Source organism: Cervus canadensis, chromosome 29 (genome assembly GCF_019320065.1).
Source record: "Cervus canadensis isolate Bull #8, Minnesota chromosome 29, ASM1932006v1, whole genome shotgun sequence".
Classification (NCBI taxonomy): Eukaryota; Metazoa; Chordata; class Mammalia; order Artiodactyla; family Cervidae; genus Cervus; species Cervus canadensis.
This window is the reverse complement of record NC_057414.1, coordinates 45,809,568-45,832,045: the sequence shown is the minus strand read 5'-3', so window position 1 is coordinate 45,832,045 and position 22,478 is coordinate 45,809,568. Positions and strand designations below refer to the sequence as shown.

The 22,478-nt window shown below is 63.0% G+C and overlaps 1 protein-coding gene across 4 annotated transcripts in view; it reads right to left on the bottom strand.

The window, feature by feature from the left end:
- Positions 1 to 22,478, bottom strand: part of KCNQ1 (potassium voltage-gated channel subfamily Q member 1) — a 364,451-nt gene that overhangs the window by 302,062 nt on the left and 39,911 nt on the right. For all 4 annotated transcript variants that reach the window (XM_043452116.1, XM_043452115.1, XM_043452118.1 and 1 more), the window contains exon 2: positions 6,652 to 6,742. In XM_043452116.1, the coding sequence (XP_043308051.1) occupies positions 6,652 to 6,742 (91 nt within the window). The remainder of the gene's footprint in view (positions 1 to 6,651; positions 6,743 to 22,478) is intronic.

Here is a 22,478-nt window from a genome sequence, read left to right as displayed (position 1 = left end):
AGTGAGGGGGAAACGCCATAGACCTGGGAGGGGTGAAGGCACTCGAAGGGGGACGGGAGGGGTGGGTGGACAGAAGTGCCGGAGGGCTGGAGGAAGTGAGGGGGCCGTCACGGGGGCTCAGGGCCGCTTGTCCAAGGGACTTGATGCGCAACTCGGACCCACACCCACAGGATCATAGGTCGGGGGGCTCCTGTTCTCAGGGGTCCCCACTGGGGGGGCTCTGGAGAATTAGCCAAGACCCCCTGAGGGCAGTAGCTTCAAATTCTGCTTGGTGGCTCTTGAGCCTCTGTTCATGGACTCACGAGGGGACACTGGGGGGCACCCAGACGTGGGGGGCTGTGGGGGCCGCCTGGGCCTCGCCCACCCCTCCTGGCACGCGGGAGGCAAACTCAGCAGTCTGCCCTGCCCCCAGCCACGCATTGTCCAGGGCAGGCCCCCGCCCCATTTCTGCCCAAGGGGCAGCAGGAAGCCCCCACACCCACGTGAGCCCTCTCAACTGGGGGCCGGGGTCCCCGCACACCACCTTCCTGGGGGCGGCTCGCAGCGGGGCCTCGGGAGGGGGAGGGCCCGCTGCAGCCCGGAGCCACGCCGCCCCCGCCCCGCACCCCGAGTTGTAGGGTCAGACCCCACGGTCAGGCTTCGGGACACCTGAGCTGGCGCCGCTGCCCGTGCCAGAGTCAGGAGCTGGCGCAGAAACGTCCAGAAGGCACACCGGCTGTGGGGGCTGCCCGCAGCTCTCAGTCTTTCTACCCCAGACCCAGGAGGCTCTGCCTGCGGGGCGGCCAGGAGTCCCCGCGCCACAGAGGGCCAAGCAGGAGGCCCGAACCAGGCAGCGGCTCGACCCTGGCCTGGCCGGGCACTCGTGCGTACGTGTGCCTTCCGGCTCCTGCGGGTGGAGGTCAGGCCTTCCCACACTCTGGTGCCGGCCCCTTCTTACACAGGCCCCAGGGAGGACCCTGGATGCAGAGATGGAGCCCGCCACCCTGCCATGCAGTGGGTGCACTAGAAACACTCGCTGATCAGATGCAGGTGAGGACACCCCCACACCAGGATGGAGCGCTGGGCCGGCTACACTCTGAGGAAGAACCTCAGAGGAGGCCCTGGCAGCCACAAACAGCCCTCAATGGGCAGCGCCTGTGTGCTGGGGACAGAGGCCAAGGGGCTCAAGACCCCGCCGTGGGGAGACGTCTCCCCAGGGCACCGAGGGGCCAGAGGACAAAGGTGGTGATGTCACTGGGCGAGCAGGAAGGCACCCCCGGAAGCGGATGTACAGGAGCGGGGCTTTGCTGGATGTGTAGGAGTTCGCCAAGCAGTGAGGGGAAAACTGACAGAACAGCCCCCCAGGGAGGCGACAGACCGGGAGCAGACGCAACCTTGGGGTCTGTTCATGGGGAACCTGAGCCAGCCGCCGGGAGCCCAGCCTTGGGCAGACGTGACCAGGCTCCGTGAGCCTCACCCTCTGCCTGCAGAGGCTCACGGCATGACCAGCAGGGCCCCAGGCCCAGACTCCGTGCCGCTGTCTGGATCGGCACGTGAAGGGTGTAGGGAGCAGGGCCGGAACAGGCGGGCCTGCAGAGCGAGCGGGGTGTGCGCTGGGGCCGGGGGTCAGGAGACAGAGCCCAGGCCTCATTCCAGAGAAACGTGGGGCCCACCGAGGGGCCGGGGGACGCCGGGTGGTGGGGGGAGGGTCCCCGCGGGGCCTGGACTCGCAGCGGGGAAACTGAGGCCTGGAGGGCCGGATGCTCTCGCCTGTGCCGCGGGAGCCAGGGCCCCGGGGTGGGTGATCCCGCCGGAGGGAGGGCTGGGTCACCGCGGAGGGGCCCCCGGGAGCCCGGGCCAGGGAGGAAGCCTCGGCGATGACCTCATCCGCTAGGCCTCCGGGCTGCGGCTCACGGGTTTTCAACCGCAGGCATCGCAGGACGATCCCTGGTATGCGCCCACCAGGAGCCGGGCTACGCGGGGTCTGCGCTGTGCCTTTGAGGGCCTCTCTCTTTGTGTGGGATTTGAAAAAGAAAAAAAAAAAAAAAAAAAACCACCCTGCGATTTCGGAGACAAAAACCAGCCCCTCACCTGGGCCCAGCTGGGGTCTCTTCCCCCAGGGAGCGGGGAGGGGCTGTGTTTGCTATGGCAGCAGGCGGGGGACTGGGGCGGGGGGGCACAGGACGGGGCTGGGGCCCGGCCACAGGCGCGTGTGCACGCCGAAACCGGGGCACAGAGCGTGCACGCGGCCATGTGCACAAGCAGACACACAGGCGCGCTGCACGCTTGCACACAGACACGTGTACACACACACACACACACACACACACACACGCGCGCGCCTGGCTTCCTCTGAATTCAGGAACTGTGTCGGGAGCCCTGTTCCCCAGAAGCCGCAAGCAGGGCTCAGATCTCGAACGGGCCGTTCGCACCCCGGGACAGACCCCGCGGCAGTGACGAGACCCCACCCCAAGTGGCTTTTTCAGGCCCCCCAGATCTCCCTGGTTCAGCAAAATGCTTAATCCCTCGGAGGCCGCCCGAGGCTCCCTCGCCCGGAGCTGAGACAGCAGCTCTCTGGCCCCATAAAAAGCAGCACACGAAAAGGAAGGGAGACATATGGGCTCTGTGGGAAAACACAGCTTCGAAGGACTTTTTCCACCATTTAAACACCAAGCCGCTCTCGGAATCCTGTGCGAGCCCCGGCCCCTCCCGGCTCTGGGCTGTGGTCTGGCTCGCAGTTCTGGGTCACGGCCAGCGGCGCCCTCGAGCCGCGGACAACACCGCCACCTGGTGTCCTGCCGCCCCAGCCTGGGTGGCCGACCCAGGGGGGCCTGCGACCACCGCCTCTGCGGCCCACTGCCCACACACACCCTCCCTCCGTCACACCCTGCCTGGGGTCACACCCGTCCCCAGCCTGCAGACCACAGCCTCTCCAGGGAGCCCCCAGCTGCCACCTCCACCCAGAGCCCCGGGACCCCGGGCCTGTCTTGTCCACTGCCAGCTGCAGGGGGTGGTCCCAGCCTGCCCCTGGAGGCCCCCGCACCCACCTGCCTCCTCCTCCCACCCTCAGGGCACCCCCTCTTCCAGGAAGCCCTCAGCATGCCTGCAGACACCCTGTCCGCCCCCCAAGTCCCGCTTCACCTCTTACCTCCTTCGGGCCCCAACCCTTGACGTAATTCCGATCATGATTCATATCTTTCCCGGGCCCCTGCAGCTGCATTCCTCCCGGTGACCCTGATACCCCACCGCCTGCCCCATGGCCATGACTCTAAAGGCATGACTCTGGACATGGTCAGCTCAAACCCACCACAAAGGACCTGTCTCCACAGGCCAGCGAGTTATGAAATCTTTCGGAACGCAGTACAGGCCATCAAAAGGTTGCATCTGAGACCATTTTCCCCCAGGCTTTGTTCCGCAGATGGGGAAGCTGAGGCCCAGGACCCCACGACAGCTCCGGGAGCCCCAGGGAGCCCCCTCTGAGCTCCTGGACTCAAAGGGAATGTCCAAACCCAGCAGCACCGTTCTGGGCCTGTGGAGGGTGCCACCCGTGGGCCCCTGCCCTGGAGGGGCGGCGGAGCAAGGAGACAGAGCCTGGGGCTCCCCACTTCGGCCCACAGACCCTCATCATGCCCAGCCACCGGGGAGAGAGTGGGGTGCGGTGAGGAGGGGAGCCCCGGCAGCGGGCGGTCGCGGGGGGCACCAGCGGTGACGGCCGAGTCGCAGCCTGACTGGGCAGACGGGAAGTCAGCCCCGCGACAGGTCAGAGGGTCAGTCCACCCGCAGGAGCATGTGCCAGGGCCCCGGGGCAGCAGGAGGGCCCAGGGTCAGGGGTCAGCTAACTGCCTGGGAGCAGAGGGAGCCGGCGGAGGGACAGACAGGGGGTGCGCAGCACTGGGGGCCCAAGAGGCCCAGCAGATCCAAAATCCCACCAGAGCTTCTGGAATGATCAGAGCTTGGTTTTGGAAAACCTCCCCCCCCCAACTCCCCGCCCCAAGCCGACAGCCGCGCTGTGGAGAGGGTGCCTCAGGGGGCACGTGTGTGGCAGAGAGGATGGGGGGAGTGGAACAGGAGAAGCACCCGCAACAGGGGCCCTCTGTTGGGAGGCGGGGGGGCTGCTCGCTGGCACACACATCCCCCAGGGTCCCAGCTCCAGCTGAGCCCCCATCCTCAGCGGGGGTGGTTTAGTTGCTCAATCGTGTCTGACTCTGTGTGACCCCATGGACTGTAGCCTACCAGGGTCCTCTGTCCATGTGATTCTCCAGTCAAGAATACTGGAGTGGGTAGCTTTTCCCTCCTCCAGCGGATCTTCCTAACCCAGGGATCGAACCCAGGTCTCCTGCATCGCAGGCAGATTCTTTACCAACTGAGCCACGAAGGAAGCCTCAGGGAGGAGACCGCAGTTCCAAGAACAGCCACCAGGAGGCGCGCGGACCTCAGCGATGCCCGGACTGCGCACCGTCAGTTCCTCCAGGAGGCGGGGAGCCGGCAGGGGCCTGGGGGCTGCGGGGACGGCCCTGGGGCCCCTTTGCCACCATGCCCGGCTCTGGGCCTCCCGGCATCATGAAGCCTCAAGGAACCCACTGTGACTGGGAGCAGCAATGCTGGGGATTGGGGACGGGGGAGCTCCCAGACAGGCCAAGGGGAGAGGGGAGGCCGGACCAGATAAAGCCCGAGGCCTCCAGGGCCTGCCCCCCACCCCGGAGGGGTGACCCACGCCCTCGGTGATCTGCTTTCCAGCCCCAGAGCCGGGCCTGGGATGCACTGACATCAGCGGTGACTCGGGAGCTGGAATCCCGCGCGGGCTGCACCCAGGGCCCTGCCTGAGCCGCGTGAGGGTGGGGCCAAGTGGCCTGCAAACCGGGACCCCGGCTGCTGCAGGGCCCAGGAGGGGGGCGGGTGTCCCGGGGGCCCCTACCCCGATGGGACTCAAGGTTGTGGGGGCCTCTCAGAACGCAGGAATGAACCTTCCCGCAGAGGGGGAGCCGACCCAGTCACGCAGGGGCCTCGTGGGCTGAGCTGTGATCTCCCCAGGTCCCTACATTGGGATCCCAAGCCCAGAATCTCAGATGCGGCTGTGTTTGGAGACGGGTCTTTATAAAGGGGTGATTATGGTAAAATGAGGCCCCTAGGGTGGGTCCTCGTCCCGTAGGACTGGTGTCCTCAAAGGAGAGGCGGTCAGGGCGTGGACACACACAGGGTGACGGCACACAGCCAAGGACGCCGTCACCGTAGCATCCTGCCCTCTCACGGGGCTTGAAGGCCACCCCAGCCCAGAAAAGGCGCAGCTCTCTGCCCAGGCCGGGCGTTCCCTAGGAGACGTGGAGAGCCCCTCGGCCCGCCCCGCAAAGCCGGAGCACCCGAGAGATGCCAGTCTGCACACCCAACCAACGCGCCGGACCAGGCCAGGCAGCAGAGACTCCAGACAGACAACTCCAAAGGGTCAGAGGACAAACCACCACAAACAATGACGAAGCAGAGGGAGTCCCAGGCTGCACAGGTGACAAGGGCAGTCGCCCTCCTAGACAGCAAAGAAAACCTCCCGGAAACATAAGGGAAGGGGTTCCATTGGCGATGGCAGCTAATAGCAGCTGTTAACCGTATTGATAATAACAACAACAGCTGTCTCAAACCCACATCCCCAAACCATGAAACCCTCTGATAAACAGATACGCCCTGCCCGTGGACAGAACGACCCCACGCCAGAGAGATGCTGGCCTCCCCAAATTCACTCATCAAACGCCAACAGTGTTTCCTGGGAGGCAGACAAGCTGATTGCAAAGGTCACTGGGGAGAGGAGACGAGCAGGAATCGCCAGGTGAGCCCCAAAAGAGCAGGGTTGCCGACACCAACCGCACGGGAAAGCGGATTGTCGTGGGGATGCACATGCGGCTGTGGATGGGCAGGAAGGCCGCAGAGCAGAGCCCGGGACGCCCGGGTCCCCATCAGCGCGGGGAAGAGTCACACTCTGGAGTAAGCGGTGCCGGCGTGGGGGGCGGCGAGAGGGACGGGGGGAGAGTGGACTGGGTCCTTCCACCAGACGCACCCAACGAGCCCCAACAGCTTAAAGACACAAGGTCCCCCCAGACAGCTGCCAGAGGAAGGCAGGCTGAGTGTCCCTCTAACCTCCAAAGGAGAAACTCCGTGAGCACGAATGCAGAGGCGTCGGGCGAACAGTGGAGCCGACTGCGTAAAGTACGACAGGCGCTGCCTCAAGGCCTCGGGGACACCGGCTCACAGCCATTGGCTGGCGAGGGCAGGGGCACGCGGGCCAAGGCTGGGGGCAGGGGCAGGGATGCCTGCAGGTCTGTGTGCCAGCCGGACCGGGGCCACGGCGCAGGCCAAGCAGACTACAACCCCGGCCTCTTGTCCTTCCTTCCCTCCCAGCTCAGAAGCCCACTCCTCCCGGAAGCCCTCCCAGACCACCAGGCCCAGGGTCCCGTCATTCCTCCGCCTTCTCAGCCCAGTGGTCACATCCTGGCAAGGTAGGGAGCCAGGAAGGTAGGGTCCCCACCGCCTCTAGGCCCCCGGTGTCAGGGCGAGCCCACAGAGCCAGCCCGCCCTGGGGCGCCAGCACAGGGTCCCGTGGGTGGGAGAGGCCAGGAGTGGCGGGCTTCGCCCTGCGGCCCACCTGCCCAGGGGCCAGAGCGCAGGGCCCCTCGCGCTGGTACGTACCATCCAGAAGAGGGTCCCTGTGGCCAGGGCGACATACTGCTCGATGGTGGACAGCACGCTGAAGATGAGGCAGACCAGGACAATGAGGAAGCTGCGGGACAGGAGCACACGGGGTCAGTGCCTCGGCCAGGCCGCCCACCCCGCCCCCCAGACACGGCCCGGGCCCGGGCGGGGCAGGGCAGGGGCCTCGCCCACCGCCCGAGGGACCGGGCCCTCCCTCCAGGGCCAGCCCCGACCGCCAGGCGTGCCCCAACTGCAGCAGGGCCAACTGCACGAGGTCGCCCCCCGGCCAGGAGGGGACGGGCTCTGACCCAGGCGACAGGCAGACGGGCCTCGGAGGCCAGGCTGAGGAGCCAGGCTCTGCCCACACGGTCTCCAAGATCCAGAGCGGAAACTCACGGGGCAGAGAGACGCCTGAGGACCACGGGGCCCAAGGGGCCTCCTCTGGGCAGCAAACGTTTTGGACGTACGGTGATGGTCGCAGGGCTCCGTGGGCATCCCAACAACAGGGCAGCGTGCTCGACCCGAGGGTTTGCCCCTAGGCCCCCGGGGACACAGAAAGGCAGCCGCAGAAAGAAGGCAGGCCCAGTGCCGGCCAGCTGGCCCAGACCACTCTCCAGCCTCAGTTTCCTCATCGACACAGCCCGTGGCCACTTCCTCTCAGCAGCGGACATGCAGGCAGGGACTCGGGGGTCAGCCCTGGGGCCGCCCAAGGCTGGACCCGTGTTCCGCCTCTCACCCACTCCTCCTGAACCTGCCCGCCTGCGGCCCGCGGAGATGCTTCCTCACAGCTTGTCCAGCCACAGACGCTGTCCTGGGGAAGGACGTCACCACCGCCCACACCACCCAGCCTCACGGTACAGACGGTAACACGCGTTCCTGCAAGACGACGGCCGCATCGGCTGCTTAGAGACGCTACAGACGAGGAAACCGGGGCCTGGGCTCCACGCTTCCTGAGGGTGAACCCCCAGTGGCCAGACCACGGAGGGGGTGAGACCAGGCCCCGGGGAGGCTCCGGGAGTGTGCCAGCGTGGTGTCTTCCCCTCTGACCCTCCCCTTCCCCACAAAGGGCATTTGCGATGATGCTGAGCATCATCCAGGTGGTCCGGACGGCCGCCCACACCCAGATCCGTCACCGAGTCACACCTGCAGAGCCCTGCTTGCCACGAACGGTCACACTCGGGCGCAAAGGTCAGGACACCGACACCCCCGCTGGCCCACAGTCACCGTGCCAACACTGGCTGAAGCCCCGAGCCGCGAGCCCTGTGCCCCGGGCCACTGTCCCCCAGGCTGCAGGGAGGCCCTCGGTGGGGAAGGGGTGGCTGGCCCCCGCCAGGCCCGGACCCAGGTCTGCAGGTCCTGTTGCCCACGGCTCCCCGGGTCCCCCCACCTCCAGCCCCCGCCGCCAGGACGTGCGAGAAAAGTCCTGAACTCTCTACCGGCCCTGCCTCCTGAGGCAGAGGGTGTGGACAGAACCCAGGCAGCGTCTCTGCCCCCTCGAGGTGTCGCGGTGGGCCCCATGGCCCACGGCAGGTGACTCAGCTGCCTCGGAGGCCTGGGGCAGCGGCCGCTCTTCTGCGAGGCCTGTCCCTGTCGACTCTTGCTGCCAGGGTGGCAACTGACTGCGTACTGTCTCTGTCAGGATGACCCCGGCTTTGGACACAGCGGTGAAAGCTGGCTTAGAACCGCGTGCCAGGCAGGGGCACAGAGGCCTGGGGCTGGGGAGGACGGGGTCTTGCCAACAGGAGGGGTCTGGCCATGGCAGCTCCGCCTGTGGACAGGCCTGAAGGGAGGGTACATCAGGGTGGTGTCCTCAGCCTCAGCTCCCTCAGAGGCACATGGAGACCCCACCCCACCCCGCACTGTGTGCCCAGAACCTTGGTGGAGGGCCTGGGCCAGTGCGTGGGCCCCCACCCAGGAGCACCCCCCTGGGGGCCGCTGGGCCTCCGGGGCTCAGGGCTCCCAACCCTCCACGGCATGTCGGCCTCGGTCACACTGTCCTCTGAAGGCTCAACAGCTCCTTGAATAGCTGCACACGCGCCGGTTTCAGAAAGAATCATTTCACAAAGGGTGCTTTGTCCCCTCCGAGCGTGTGGGCCCAGGAGCCTCAGCAAGGCCAAGGTCGGGTCCCTGCTCTTGGGGTGTTGGCAGCAACCTGGGGGCCCAGCACGCCCCTTCTGCCTCTGCGGGGCTGGCCCCCCCCTCCGTCCCAGCCTAGGTCCTGAGGCTCCAAAGTCAGGCATCCGCAGACCTCTGAGAGCTGGGGGACCAAGGCCCAAGGGAGGGGGAAAACTGCCCTGTTCTCTGCCCGGGGTTTGGGGAGCGGGGCTGGGCAGGGGAGAGGCCCCCTCGGGTCCCGGCGCTGCCCGACCCGACTTCCCAGGGGGGCGCGTGTGTGCCCATGGGAGGCGGCCGTGGCCAAGGCGAGGACAATGGCCTGCCTGTGCCCTGACGGCCGATTCACCCTGGGCGCACGGCCGCCGGCTCCCGCCCGAGGACGTCCGTGCCGTTATCGGACATCGGACATCATTTCAGCATCTGCGCCAGCAGGTGCCCGGGGAACGCAGGGGAATGCGGGAGCCGTGCCAGGGCGATGGTCCAGCAGGAGGGCGCACCAGGGGGCAACGGGGGGTGGACGGCAGGACCCCACCCCCTCGCCCACGGGCTGGGCCCCCAGCGGCACCGGCGACTGGCGGGCTCAGCCCAGGCGGGCTGGACCAGACCCTCAGGGAAGTCCACGGGGAAACCTCTTTCAACCCTGGATATCCCCCAGTGATGCTGAAAACGTGAATAAAAAACACACGCTTCACGTGCAAGGGGAATAGAGCCTGTTCAAGGCGCACTCGGAACCCAAAAGTGACAGACCCCTGCCTTCAGGCTCTGTGAGCTCTGAGTGAGGCCCAGGGGGCTGAGACGCAGCACTGGGGCGGTCAGGGAGCGTTGGCTGCAGCCTATCTGTGCGGTCAATTTCTCTGCGACCCTACGGACTGTAGCCAGGTGCCTCTGTCCAGGGGATTTCCCAGGCCAGCAGACTGGGGCGGGTTGCATTTCCTCCTCCAGGGGATCTTCCCAACCCAGGGACTGAACCCACATCTCCTGTGTCTCCTATACGGCAGGTGGATTCTTTACCACTGCCCCACCTGGGGAGCGGATTCAGTACATAACAATTAGGTACTTGGGAAAGTCTCACTGGCCCAGAAAAAACGTTTTGTCCGAAGGGATGGACGTTGGGAACACTGCTCGGTGAGACGCCACAGTCACGGGAGGGAAAGTCCTGGTCGAGTCGACCCCCACGAGGGCCCTGGAGCTCAAACCCACAGAGACGGACAACGGGGCGCGGGGCTGGGCGCAGGGCGGGGAGGCAGGGCTTCTGGGCACAGACCATGTCCCTTCGGGAGGATGAGGCTTTGAGGACGGCTGAGTTAATGGCCGCCCAGCACAGCTCAGGTCTGCGCGTCCGAGCAGTGCACTCACATGTTGTCCGAGAGGAGGTTTCACACTACACGTGAAACCACAGCGTTTCTAGGTTAAGGGGAAAAAGAGGAAACTAAGTAAATGACATTTACACACAAGCCCTGGACTGGGGCCCGTGTTTGATTAAGGATATAAATGAGGCTGTGTGAGGTTCAAAGACCCGCCCTCCCGGCTAGGACCTTCGGGCCGATAAGAGACAAAGGGCTTGTCCCGCTGCCTGAACCTCAAGGCCGAACTCGGAGCGTGTGATTTAGTAGATTAGCTGCTGACGTTCAAACTCCGGCCCTATCGGAGGGGTTCCTCTTTGTACAAAAGTCACCTGGGAGATTCCAAACATCCCTGAACAAACAGGACAAGGTGGGCTGGGGAGCGTGCGCCCGGACGTGGACGCCCCCGTGGCATTGGGCCTCCGGGGGGTATGGACGCCCCCGTGTCACTGGACCCCTGGCGGGGGGAGCTTGCCTCAGGTCCCACCAGGACTGTCTGTGGGGCTGGGGCAACACTGCCCAACAGAATGCCAAGACACGCCCCACCCGGTCCAGCCTGTGCCCAGCACTGCCCTGGGTGGAACAGGGTCGGGCACGTCGCCAATCACACCTCGGCCCAGGTGCTGGGCGCTGTGCACCCCCTGACCCCATGCGGAAGGCGTCACACCGCCTCCAGAAGGAGACTCTGGGCTGCCCCTCCAGTCCGCGCTGCCCGGCAAGGGGATCCAGGGCTGAGGGACAGAGAGGCCCAGCCAGCTCCAGCCTCAAGGCGGGGCCGAGGCTCCCCTCGGGCGGGGCACCTGTTTCCAGGGGCCAGGCCCAGCACTCGGTGCCCCGAGTCCTCCAAGGGGAACGGCACGTACAAGGCTGAACCGCGGGGCGCGGGAGGTGCTGCGTGGGCAGGAGGGGCGGGCGCGGTGGAGACACTGGGCCTCCTCCAGCTTCCGGGGGACCCAGGTGCCTCTGAGCTCAGGGCCACATCCTTCGGCCTCTGCCTCCAACGTCACAGCCCCTGTGTTCGTCCCTTCTGTCTGTGTCTTATGAGGACACTTGTCACTGAACTGGGGCCCCCCTGCCCGAGAATCCAGAATCATCTCCCCCTCAAGATCCTTAACATATCACCTCTGCAAAGATGCTTTTTCTAAATACCTAAGGTCACGTTCATAAGTTCCAGGGAGTCTGCCATCTCTGGGGGCCATTATTCAGCCTCTGTGACTTATCTAGGGCTCTAATAAATGACTGCAGATGGTGACTGCAGCCATGAAATTAAAAGACGCTTACTCCTTGGATGGAAAGTTATGACCAACCTAGACAGCATGTTAAAAAGCAGAGACATTACTTTACCAACAAAGGTCCGTTTAGTCAAGGCTATGGTTTTTCCAGTGGTCATGTATGGATGTGAGAGTTGGACTGTGAAGAAAGCTGAGCACCGAAGAATTGATGCTTTTGAACTGTGGTGCTGGAGAAGACTCCTGAGAGTCCCTTGGACTGCAAGGAGATCCAACCAGTCCATCCTAAAGGAGATCAGTCCTGGGTGTTCATTGGAAGGACTGATGCTGAAGCTGAAACTCCAGTACTTTGGTCATCTGATGCTAAGAGCTGACTCATTGGAAAAGACCCTGATGCTGGGAAAGACTGAAGGCAGGAGGAGAAGGGGACGACAGAGGATGAGATGGCTGGATAGCATCACCGACTCAATGGACATGAGTTTGGGTAAACTCTGGGAGTTGGTGATGGACAGGGAGGCCTGGGGTGCTGCATGCAGTCCATGGGGTCGCAAAGAGTTGGACACAACTGAGGGACTGAACTGAACTGAATAAATGAATAAATCGCTTATGATGACAAGAACTATTAGCAAATCTTCTGTGAGTCTTTAAAAGCCAGCATCGGGCATGTGGTAATGTGCGCGTCCATGGCCCCTGTGAAACAGTCCAAGGTACATTCAGAGCTTCCTGCCTGTCCCCTCACGGCCTCAGTGCATCTGGAGAGACCCGAGTAAGATCCCAGGATCCAGAGCCTAGGATGCAGAGGGAGGTGTCTTTGCGAGGTCACACACAGCTCAGCACCCCACCGTCCAGACCCCATCACGTCAGGGAGGGACTTGGCCCCGCACTCCGCCTCCCCGTGATGTGCTGGGCGGCATCCAAGCAGGGTTCTCGGGACGAGGGCTCCCACAGGCCACCCCGACTCTGAACCTCCCGTGAGGCGTGTTCCTCATTCCTTTCAGAGGCTCCCTCAGGCGATGCGACCCCTAGCTACGTGGGCTCCAGCGGGCAGCTGGGTGCGATGAGGCCACTGTTCCTGCAGCGCCAGTCTCGCTAAGGTCCCGTGAATGCAAGATCCCATCAAACTGATCCCCGAGGCCTGCCCGCAAGGAGCCCCTAGGAGACGAAGATGCTTACCGCTGCCTCTCGCCAGAGGCCATTCTCAGCCTTGCGGGCTTTCAGTAGACACTTCTTCTAAAAGTGACCTGGGCCGGGACCCCAGAGACACAGGGCCTCTCACCTCGCACTCTGGCCGGGCCCTTGGCTGTTGCTGTGAGCATAGCGCCTCCCTAAAGGCCAGTCCTCCTCTGCCTGGGGGCTTCCACCCCCGGGGGATGGGCCACCAGGACTGCACCAGAATCTGCAGCCCACATCCCATTGGTCTCCCTGCCCAAGTCTCAATGTCCACCCGGCAGCTGGGGGTGATCCTGGGAGGATGCAAATCCCACCAGCCCTCCAAGCTAAAGATTCTCCAGTGAAGTCTGAGCTCCAAACCCACCTTCCCGGGCATCCCCCTGCCCCATAGGCCTGGGCTTCCCCTATGGGGGGCCTTCTGATGCCACAGCTGGGCCCTGTGTCCCCTGCCCTGCTCTCATCAGACCACTGACCACCTGCTGCCCCCTACAGAGCAAGGGCTCCGCAGGCAGAGGATGTCTGATGTCCACTTTGAAGGCCTCATATGGGACCTGGTACCTGAATGACTGACTGATTGTTTTAGGTTGAACTCGAGAACTCAGGGGACAGAATTCGCAGTGCCACCTCCTCCATGCAGGCCTCCAGGGTTCATCCAGAAGTGAAATCCTCTTGTGCCATTTTTTCCCTCCTTGCTCTGTCTGGCCACACCTCACCCAGAGTGCTCCGCCAGGGCCCTACGGGGTTTCCAATGGGCCAGGGCACCAGGTAGCTCTCCACGTACCCCTTCTCCCCCAGGCTGCATGCCAACAGTGCCAGGCAGAAAGGAGCTGGGGGCGGTGGGAGGGAGCTCTGCTGTGAGTGGGCAGCAGCCATGGCCACCCCAGTGGCCAGGAGCACAGGAGACGCAGCGGGCGAGGCTCTGAGGGGAGGGTCACGGTCTCGCTGCCTGAAGTTGGCCCCAGAGGCAGCAGGGAGGGGACTGCTCCCAGAGAAGACCAATCCATGCCGGGCAGGGAAGGGTCACCGCACCCAACCCGGCTACGCACGCTACCGGCCCCTTGACTCTCGCACGCCTGCAAGGCGCTGCCCCATGTCCGCTCTGCCCACCAGCAGGGCAGCAACTGCCCAGACTCACCCTCACCCCCTTCTCGGGGCCTCTTCCAGAAACCCAGGATGACGCAGGTGAGGGGACAGCCTGGACGCAGGATGGGGTCAGGCTCAGGAGCCCTGGGACGGGTCCGCCGGCAGTGAGGCGCCACCTTGCTCACCGGCGGCCGGACTCAGGGACCCGGACTGCTCAGCACGGGTAGGAACCCAGCCCCACCCTGGGGCCCCAGGCCGGAGGCACCACAGGCCCCAAAGCCCGACCGCGCCCCCGCCCGAGGTGACGGGGGGGGGGGGTGCCGCTGGGCCGCGCCTTCTGCAGGGCAGGGGCGGGACGGCCAGGACCAGCCCAGCCCGGGGAGCGGCCGGCCATCGCCCTGCCCAGCGGCCTGACTCCATCGAGGACACGGGTGGACGGCTGTGCCCATGTCTCACCCCACGCCCAGCATCCTCTCACTTCCCACGTGCAGCTCCGCACGAGGCCCTCGCGTGTGCAGGGGGCGGGACGTCCCCCTCTGTCGAGGGCCGAGCCGGCTGGGGGAAGCTGGGGGCAGACCTTGGCTGAGGGCTTGACCACATCACCCTAATTGGTCACGTCAAAGCCTTTCCCGGGCACTAGAGAGGCAGCTATGGGGGTCTCAGGGATGGGGGTGCTGTGAGGGTAAGTTTTCTCGGGGATCTGTTACACGATCAGAAACATAACAGCCAGGGACGTCCCCAGAGTCCAGTGGCCGAGACTTTGCCTTCCAATGCTGGGGCACGGGTTCAATTCCTGGCCAATGAGCCAAGATCCCACAGGCCAAGCAACCAACCGCACGTTTAAAAGTAAATAAATAAATTGGTGTCCTAAAATTTTTTTTCAAAAGTCAGTGAACCAAGATCCTACAGGCCAAGCAACCAAAACGTTTAAAAATAAATAAATAAATTGGTGTCTTAAAATTGTCTTTTTTTTTTTAAAAAAAGGGCTTTCCCTGGTGGTCCAGCGTTAAGACTCTATGCTTCCCCTGCTCGACTCAATCCCTGGTTGGGGAACTAAGATTCCACGCACTGCAAGGGGGTACCGATAAGTAGAAAGAGAGAAAGAAAGGAAAGAAAGAGAAGATAGACAGACAGACAGCAGCCATGTCTGAGCACCAGGCTGTGGGAGACTAGACTTGGAACGTCCGGCCCTGGCCACGGTGAGCCATGCATGCTTTCCCGGCATCCGCTGGACAGCAGAGCGCCAACGCAGAGCTGGGAGCCCGGCTCTTTCCACCAGGCCCCACGCAGCCCCTTAGCAGCCCCAGTGCCCGGCAGGAGGGTGGGGACAAGCCGTGTAAATCCACACCTTCCCGTCCCCTCTGTCTTCACGAGAAGCCCCAGAAGCAGGCCTGTCCCCCATCAGAGGAGAAAGAGGGCCCGAGGCTGCCCCGAGCCCCGGCCCTGAGCGGCCGGTGGGGAGCAGGACCGCAGCGCGGGCTTCCCGCCCCCGGCGCTCCCCACACTGCCCGGAAAACAGAGTCCAGCCAGCGGGGCAGGGTCTCTATCTGCCCACTGCCCACCCTCGAGAGGCTGCCCCGGCCTGGCAGTGAGAGGACAGGCCCCAGTTAGGTTTGGCCGGGGGCTGGGGTGTCCCGACCCTCGGGGTCTGGCGCTGGGCAGCAGGCCCGCCAGAGGCAGGGCTGCCGGGCAGAGCAGACGAGCTTGCCCAGGGCCCGCGCTGTGGGGCGGCTCTGACCCCTGCAGCGTCGCCTCCACTAAGCCTGGCCGCCCAGCCCAGCCCGGCTGCGATAAGAACCCCTCGGAGGGTATATTTAGAAGGTGCCGGAGAACAAACTGAAGTGACCCCACGGACAGGGGCCTTATCTGCCCCAGGACGCATGTCGTCTTCCCGTGAACGGGGCCTGTCCTGGGCGAGGCAGGGGCCCAGAGGGCCCTCCCGGGGGGCAGGGGGGGCAGTGCGGACAGCTGGACACACCTGTGCATGCTCGCCTGGCCCCAGAGGCAGCCTGTCCCAGCGGCGACCCCTGGCCTGATGCGGCCAGCCCCTGCAGGCCTCACCTGGGACAGGACGGGACGGGCAGCCTCCCTTCTGGGCTGAGAAGGGGCAGCAGGTAGCAGAGTGCTCAGACACCAGTGGGGGTGGGAGGGGTCCGGTGGGCTTCCTGCCCATGGCCCAGGGCCCTGTCCTCCTTCAAACAGGGTGAGTCTGCAGGCTGGAGGCCACGGCAGGGCTCCCGGGACACCTGGACCCAGCCCCGAGGAGGAGCAAGATGCCTGCAGCCCCACTGGTGCCAGAGTGGGTGGGCGTCTCTGCGCATCCCTGCTTGGGGAAGTCCCTCCTCCCGTCTACCCCTAAGTCTTCCTTGCTGCAGTGTGGCCTGACCTCAGGCTGAAGGCAACCTCCCGACTCCAAGCCCTGCAGGGGCCCCCATGCAGTCTGTCTTCAGGGCCAAGACCACCGCCCAGACCCAGAGAGGCAGGTTCCCTGGTTGAGACTTTGAGGAGCCCGTGCCTTCTCCTTCTCTGACCCCCGCTAGGCACCCTACCCAACACTTCGGAGGTAGAGGCCCATCTGAGAAGCCGGAAGGCCCACATGGGCAGCCCTGGCCCAAGGCAGAGCCCCCCACCCCCCACCCTGGAACCTGCCAAGATTTCCCCAGAGACAGTCCTCAGCCTGCCAAGGCCGCACGCCAAGCAGACGTGGGTCCCCAGCATGGCCTTGGCTCCCGCACACCCACAACCCCAGGTGGTCTCCTGCCCAGGACCTTGGTGATTCCCAACCCTCTTCCAGCCCCAGCGCCCCTGAGCCCAGCAGGTCAGTGCTTGGGGAGCGTGGAGAGGCAGCAGGTCCCCACACCGGGCACCACCTCCTGCCTCCCGGCCAGACCTAGCTCCATGGAGGGCCCGGGCATTGACACCAGGCCCAGGACCCCCAGAGTCGGCCCATCCCACGAGTTCAGGAAGGGGCTGTCTCTCATCCCTGCCGCCCAGGGGCCCAGGTTCCCTGGACATAGACGCCAGCTCCTCGGGCCCTCCATTCACCCCAGACCAGAAGAGTTCTGGCTTCGCGGCTCTCTCCTGGGGTGACCCAGGTCACGTGCCTCCTTCCCTACAGGACATGCTCTCCCTCCAAGGCCCAAACGGGGGGTGTGGGAGCCGAAGAAGCCTGTCCGCCAGCCGAAGAGCAGGGACGCCTCACTGTTGTCTCCCCACTGCCCTGAGCCAGGAAGCCCCGCTGCTGACAAAACCAGCGTTCCGGGGTGGACGGGGACAGCCCGTGGGACCCGCTAACCCACACGGCCCCAGGCAGGCCCCCTGAATAGGGCCCTTCACCCCGGCCTTTGGGGCCAGCTTTGCTCTGGACAAGGAGGCCTGAGGATCAGGGCTACAGACGGTGCCCCCGCCCGCCTTCTGCGGCAGCCCTGAGGCATCCCAGGGAAGCGGGTCAGACTGAGAGCAGACAGCCCGAGGTGGACCCCAGCGTGGCCGGGCCTCTGCCAGGAGCATCCCCGCTCCAGGACGAGAGAGAGAGAGAGACCAGGTCAGGCAGGGCCACACACATGCTCTTGCACCCCAAGAAGGCAGGGAGATCTGGGGGGAGGCCAGGATATTTAGGGGGATGAGGCAAGGACATCGGGGCAGAGGGAGATAAACATGGTTCCTCTGAGTGCCCATCATGGGGACCCCGCCTCACGGATTTTGAGCCCAAATCCCTAGCCCCTCTCTGCCGCGCTCCTGACCCCTGACCCCCTCCCAGGGGCCTGCCGGGCTGCAGCCACAGCTGTCCCCGCCCCCGGCCTGTCCAGCACCTCCATACCAGGCCCGGACGTGGTCAGCCCCCAAGGACCTCAGGGTCCTTGCCCAGTGGCCACTGCTGTGAACCCATTTGCCCACCGTTTCGGAAGCCCAGGCCCCATCCACTGCCAGCATGCCGCCCTGGGAGCCGCAAGCTTGCTGTTTGACGGCTCCTGCCCTTGGAAAGCCCAGCGCTGCTCACCGCAGTCCTCTGCCAGGCCATCAGGGGCTATCCCCAGGACACGTGAGGGCAGCAGTGAGCGGGGGTCACAGAGAGGCCAAGGCAGGGGCTGGAGCAGAGGCAGAGAAGGAGGACGCGTGCGCCCAGGCTCAGGACCTCCTCCCCAGACACAGCCCCCAGGAGCCCTGGGACTGAGCGCTCGGGCCCTCCTCACGGGCGGAGGATGGGGGCGGACGACCCTGTGGCTGACTCCCAGCCTGGCGCCAGCACCTCCAGCTGCCCCCCCAGACGTGCCCAGAGGTCCCAGGGGCAGGGGGCGTGTGGACACAGTGAGGGGGGGCCCTCATCATAGGTGTGACCGAGGGCGGGTGCCTGGCACGTGGCAGGTGCCTTCGCGGGGGCCACCCGGCCTCGTCCTGGGACATGACGCAGCCTTGCCTGCGGGAGCTGCAGCCTCTGGAAGTTCTGCCCTTCGGGAAGCGGCCTGCTTCCTCTTTCTGCAGCTGGCCTGAGACGAACACCCCCGCTTCCTCTGTGCTTCTTCCTTGTCCCGTGTCCACACCCGCTCTGATCTCTGCAAACACACTCGGGGCTCCCACATGTGCATGAGGGAGGGGCCGCAGTGGATGCAGCCTGGGCCCTCGGACGGTCGAGGGCTCCCCCTCCCCCCCGCAGCCAAGCCTGCCCTCCTGCATCCAGTCCCCAGGCTGGACTCCCCGCCCACCACGGGCCGCCCGGAACCAGGCCAGGCCTTCATCAAAGCCGGGGCCGCTCCAGGGCGCGGCGGACGGAAGCGGGAGCTCCGCGGTCAGGGCCCCCTGTGGGTTCCTCAACGCCGGATGCCAGGAGCAGGTCTATTTTGGTCTCTGCATCCTCCACCATGCCGGCCAGCAGCCCGGCTCTACTGCAGGGGGAGGTCAGCGCCTCCACCCAGCACGGCCAGCCCAGCGGCTCCAAGGCGTGTGCTCCATCACTGGTCACGGAGGGAGGATTCCCAGGCTGGGGAGCGACCACAACTCAGCTAAAATCAGTCCCCCTCCTACTCGGAGGCCAACTGAGAAGGCCCGGGCCTGGGACGGCCACTCGGGCCCGGGCTCCAGGGATGAGGCAGATCCACGAGACAAGATTGTAAACCAGAGAGGAAATAAACAAAAGGAAGACAGTGACAGTGGCCTCAGGCAAACAGAGAGGGGCTGTCACTCTGAGCCCCGGCCGGGTCGGGGTGGGGGAGGCCGCCCGCGGTGACACAGCCCACACGAGGGCCAGGGTGGATATCCCAGCAGAGGTGAGTGCAAAGGCCCTGAGGCAGGCTATGAGGCCAGGGAGGCAGAAGCAGGGCGGAGGGCAGGAACACCACCAGGAAGGAGGCCAGAGGAAAGCCGCGCCCAGGGGCCCCTCACAAGCCCAGGAGAGCTACCAGGCCGTCCGGGCCTCCCAGCACCAGCAGACACAGGCTCTGCGCTGGGCCCCAGAGACCCCAAGTGGGAGGAAGGGTCAGGCCATCAGAGGAGCATCCTTCTCATGCACGCCCACCACGGGGCCAGAGCCTACCAGGCCTCCAGAGTCTTCGGGCTGCATCCCAACTCAAAGGCAGCATCGGCAGTGAGTCCATCCCACCCCCGCCCCTCACACCTGGGGCATCTCCCCAGCAGCTGCCCTAGGCGTCTTTGGGGGCCCCCTGCCCACATCTGCCGGGCCCCATGGCCCAGCCAGGGGCCAGGGAGTTCCTGCCCCGAGAGCCCCTCTTTTCTCTCTCAGTCCAGCCGTGACCCACAGCGGCCACGTCCAGGGAGGGAACAAAGGCAGAGGACGGGAGGAGCAGCCCAGGGTCTGGTGGCGGGACACGGGGCCGGAAGCGCCTGCACCAGGCCGACACCTCTGTGTGCCGTCGGAGCTGCCGCTTCCTGCTGGCCGCCCAGAATAGCCAGCATATCCTCCAAGCAGCCTCCCCGATCCTGCCCGTGACTAACACCACCCCCTACCCGCCCCGCAGGACACCCAGCCTTCGGGAAGCCAGGCATTCATGAGAGCAAAGAGACCCTGCAGGGTCAGGGTTCACCAGACCTGGGGGCCTGGGTGCGAAGATGCAGAACTTGGAGGGGAATCAATGACGGACGCCAAGGGAAAAGGCTCTGGGGTCCCACCAGCCTTCTCCCAAAGCCTGGTGCACCCCTCGGGAAACAGTGTCCTAGGAGAGGAAACTCGGGAATTCTCTGTCTCCTGAAAGAGCAGAGACCCCGAGCCAGCCGCTCCGCCTCCCCACCTGTGCTGCGTTAGTCACAGGAGCACGGGCCCTCCCCAGGGTCGCGCAGCTGTTACGGGGCCTGGGAAACCTGGGTTCTGAGACAACCCCGTGCTGGGGAAGCGGGGGAGGAGCAGCCTGGGGTGGGACGTGTCACGTCAGAGGAGTCTGCTCGCTGAGGTGCCGTGAGGCCAGCAGGAGGTCGGGGGAGAGCCCGCTCCAGGGTCCAGGTCTGTGAGGCATCGGTGTGTGGGTGACGGGGAGCAGGCTCTGGGCGGGCCTCCCAGGAGCGAGGGGGGCGAGGGGGGAGAGCAAGGGGGCTGGGCGACAACCCAGGGCGGGCAAACGCCCTAGGGTCCTGCTCCTCTTTCTTCCCCACCATCTACTCTGCTCGCAAACCCTCTTATCCACAGGCCCCTTGCTTGTCATCCTCACTCCAGCCCACCTGGAGAAAGGCCTCCGCCTCCCACAGCCCATCTCAGCAACAGCCTCTGGCCTCCCCAGCCCCAGTCCCGCTCCACGCAGAGGTCAGAGGGTGCTGGTGAGCGGCCTGGATGTCTAAGGGGCGGGCCCTGGGCAGGCGTCATGAAAGAAAAGACCTTAGATTACACACATGAGCAGACTTCAGCTTCAGCGTCAGTCCTTCCAATGAATAGTGAGGGTTGATTTCCTCTGGGATGGACTGGTTTGATCACTGGAAGGACTGAAGCTGAAGTGCCAATACTTTGGCTACCTGATGTGAAGAGCCGACTCACTGGAAAAGACCCTGATGCTGGGAAAGACTGAGGGCAGAAAAAGAGGGGAGTGGTGGAAGACGAGATAGTTGGATAGCATCACCAACTCAATGGACATAAGTTTCAGCAAACTCCGGGAAATAGTGGAGGACAGAGGAGCCTTGAGTGCTGCGGTTTGCAGTGTTGCAGACTCAGACACGACTTAGTGACTGAACAACGGCAATGAACAACAAGTAGACTTCACGTGGACACAAAAGTCAAAGCCTTAAACTTCTGGAAGAAAACGTGATCAATTTCTCTTTCAGGGTAGGGAGAGGTTCTCAGTCATGACTCACAATTCAGAGGCAATAGAATGAAAAATAGATAAATTTGATTACATAAACAGAGAAAGTTCTTTTTTTTTTTTTTTTGTAAATAACAAAAAGCACCATAAATAGAGTCAAAAGACAAATGATCAACTGGGAGAAAACACTCACAATATAAGCCACAAAGAACTCACATTCCTTGAATACGAATGACTTAAAAATTGAGAGATCAAGGACCAAAATCTCATAGAATAACACAGAAAAGACAGGAACAATTGACAAATGCATGCATGTATGCACATATACATGACCTTTAGACATATGAAAAATGCATAGTTACAGAAATGCTATCAGGTGAGCAAAAAATAAAATAGTGTGATAACACAGCTGAGAAGCTACATGGGAAGCAGCTTGCTCATACACTGCTGGGGTTGCACATGCAAAACCCTCATGAAAGGGAATTTGGTCATGCCTAGAAGAGCCGGACATGACTAAGGTGACTTAGGACCACACCCATGCAACAGGACCTCAGGGCTTCCCAGGTGTCTCAGTAGTAAAGAATCCGTCCGCCCGTCTATGCAGGAGGGGAGGGTTCGATCCCTACGTCAGGAAGATGCCAGGGAGAGGGAGATGGCAACCCACTCCAGTATTCTTGCCTGCAAAATCCCATGGACAGAGGAGGCTGGCAGGCTACAGTCTATGGGGTCGGAAGGGTCTGACACGACTTGGCGACTAAGCAACAACAATAACAAAGACTGCATACTCATCCTTCAGTTTCACACTTCCATTTCTAGGAATCCAGGCTAAAGAGAAAAATAAAAGCGTGCACGTTTCTTCATTGTGACATTGCTTGTAATTGCAAACTACTGGAAATCACCTAAATGCCCATAAAGAAACTATAGTCTATCCACTTGGCAAAGTACCAAGCAGCTGAGAAAAAGGGAGAAGCAGCTCCTGATGGACTGACATGGAGTGAATTCCAGAATGTATTGTTAGGTGAGGAGAGCAAGCGTGAAGAGCACCTGCAGACTTTTCAACAAATGGGGCTGGGAATTCTGGATCCACATGCAGAGGAGTGCAATCGGACCCTTACTTTATACCACACACACAAATTAACTCACGGTGGATACAGATCTCCCACAAAAGACCTAAAATGCTAAAACTCCTAGGAGAAGACATGGGGGAGAGCTTCATGGCACTGGATCTGGCTATTTTTTTTTAGCTAGGACACCAAAAGTACAGCAACAAAAGAAAAGACAGATCAATTAGACTTCATGAAAATTAAAATTCCTATGCAGCAAAAGGACACAATCAACAAAGTGAAAAGACAACCAACAGAATGGGAGAGAGTATTTACAACTCATATATCCAGAATACACAAGGAACTCCTAAACTCAGTAACAGCATCAAAACCCAGTTAAATGGGCAAGACCCAACTACTGGTAGCTCCAGTTTCATTGTACTTGCAGCAGGGCAAAGGCTAACAGAGTTTTCTCAAGAGAACACACAGGTCACAGCAAATACCCTCTTTCAACAACACAAGAGACAACTCTGCACATGGATATCACCAGATGGTCAATACCCAAATTAGGTTGATTTATATTCTTTGCAGTCAAAGATGGAG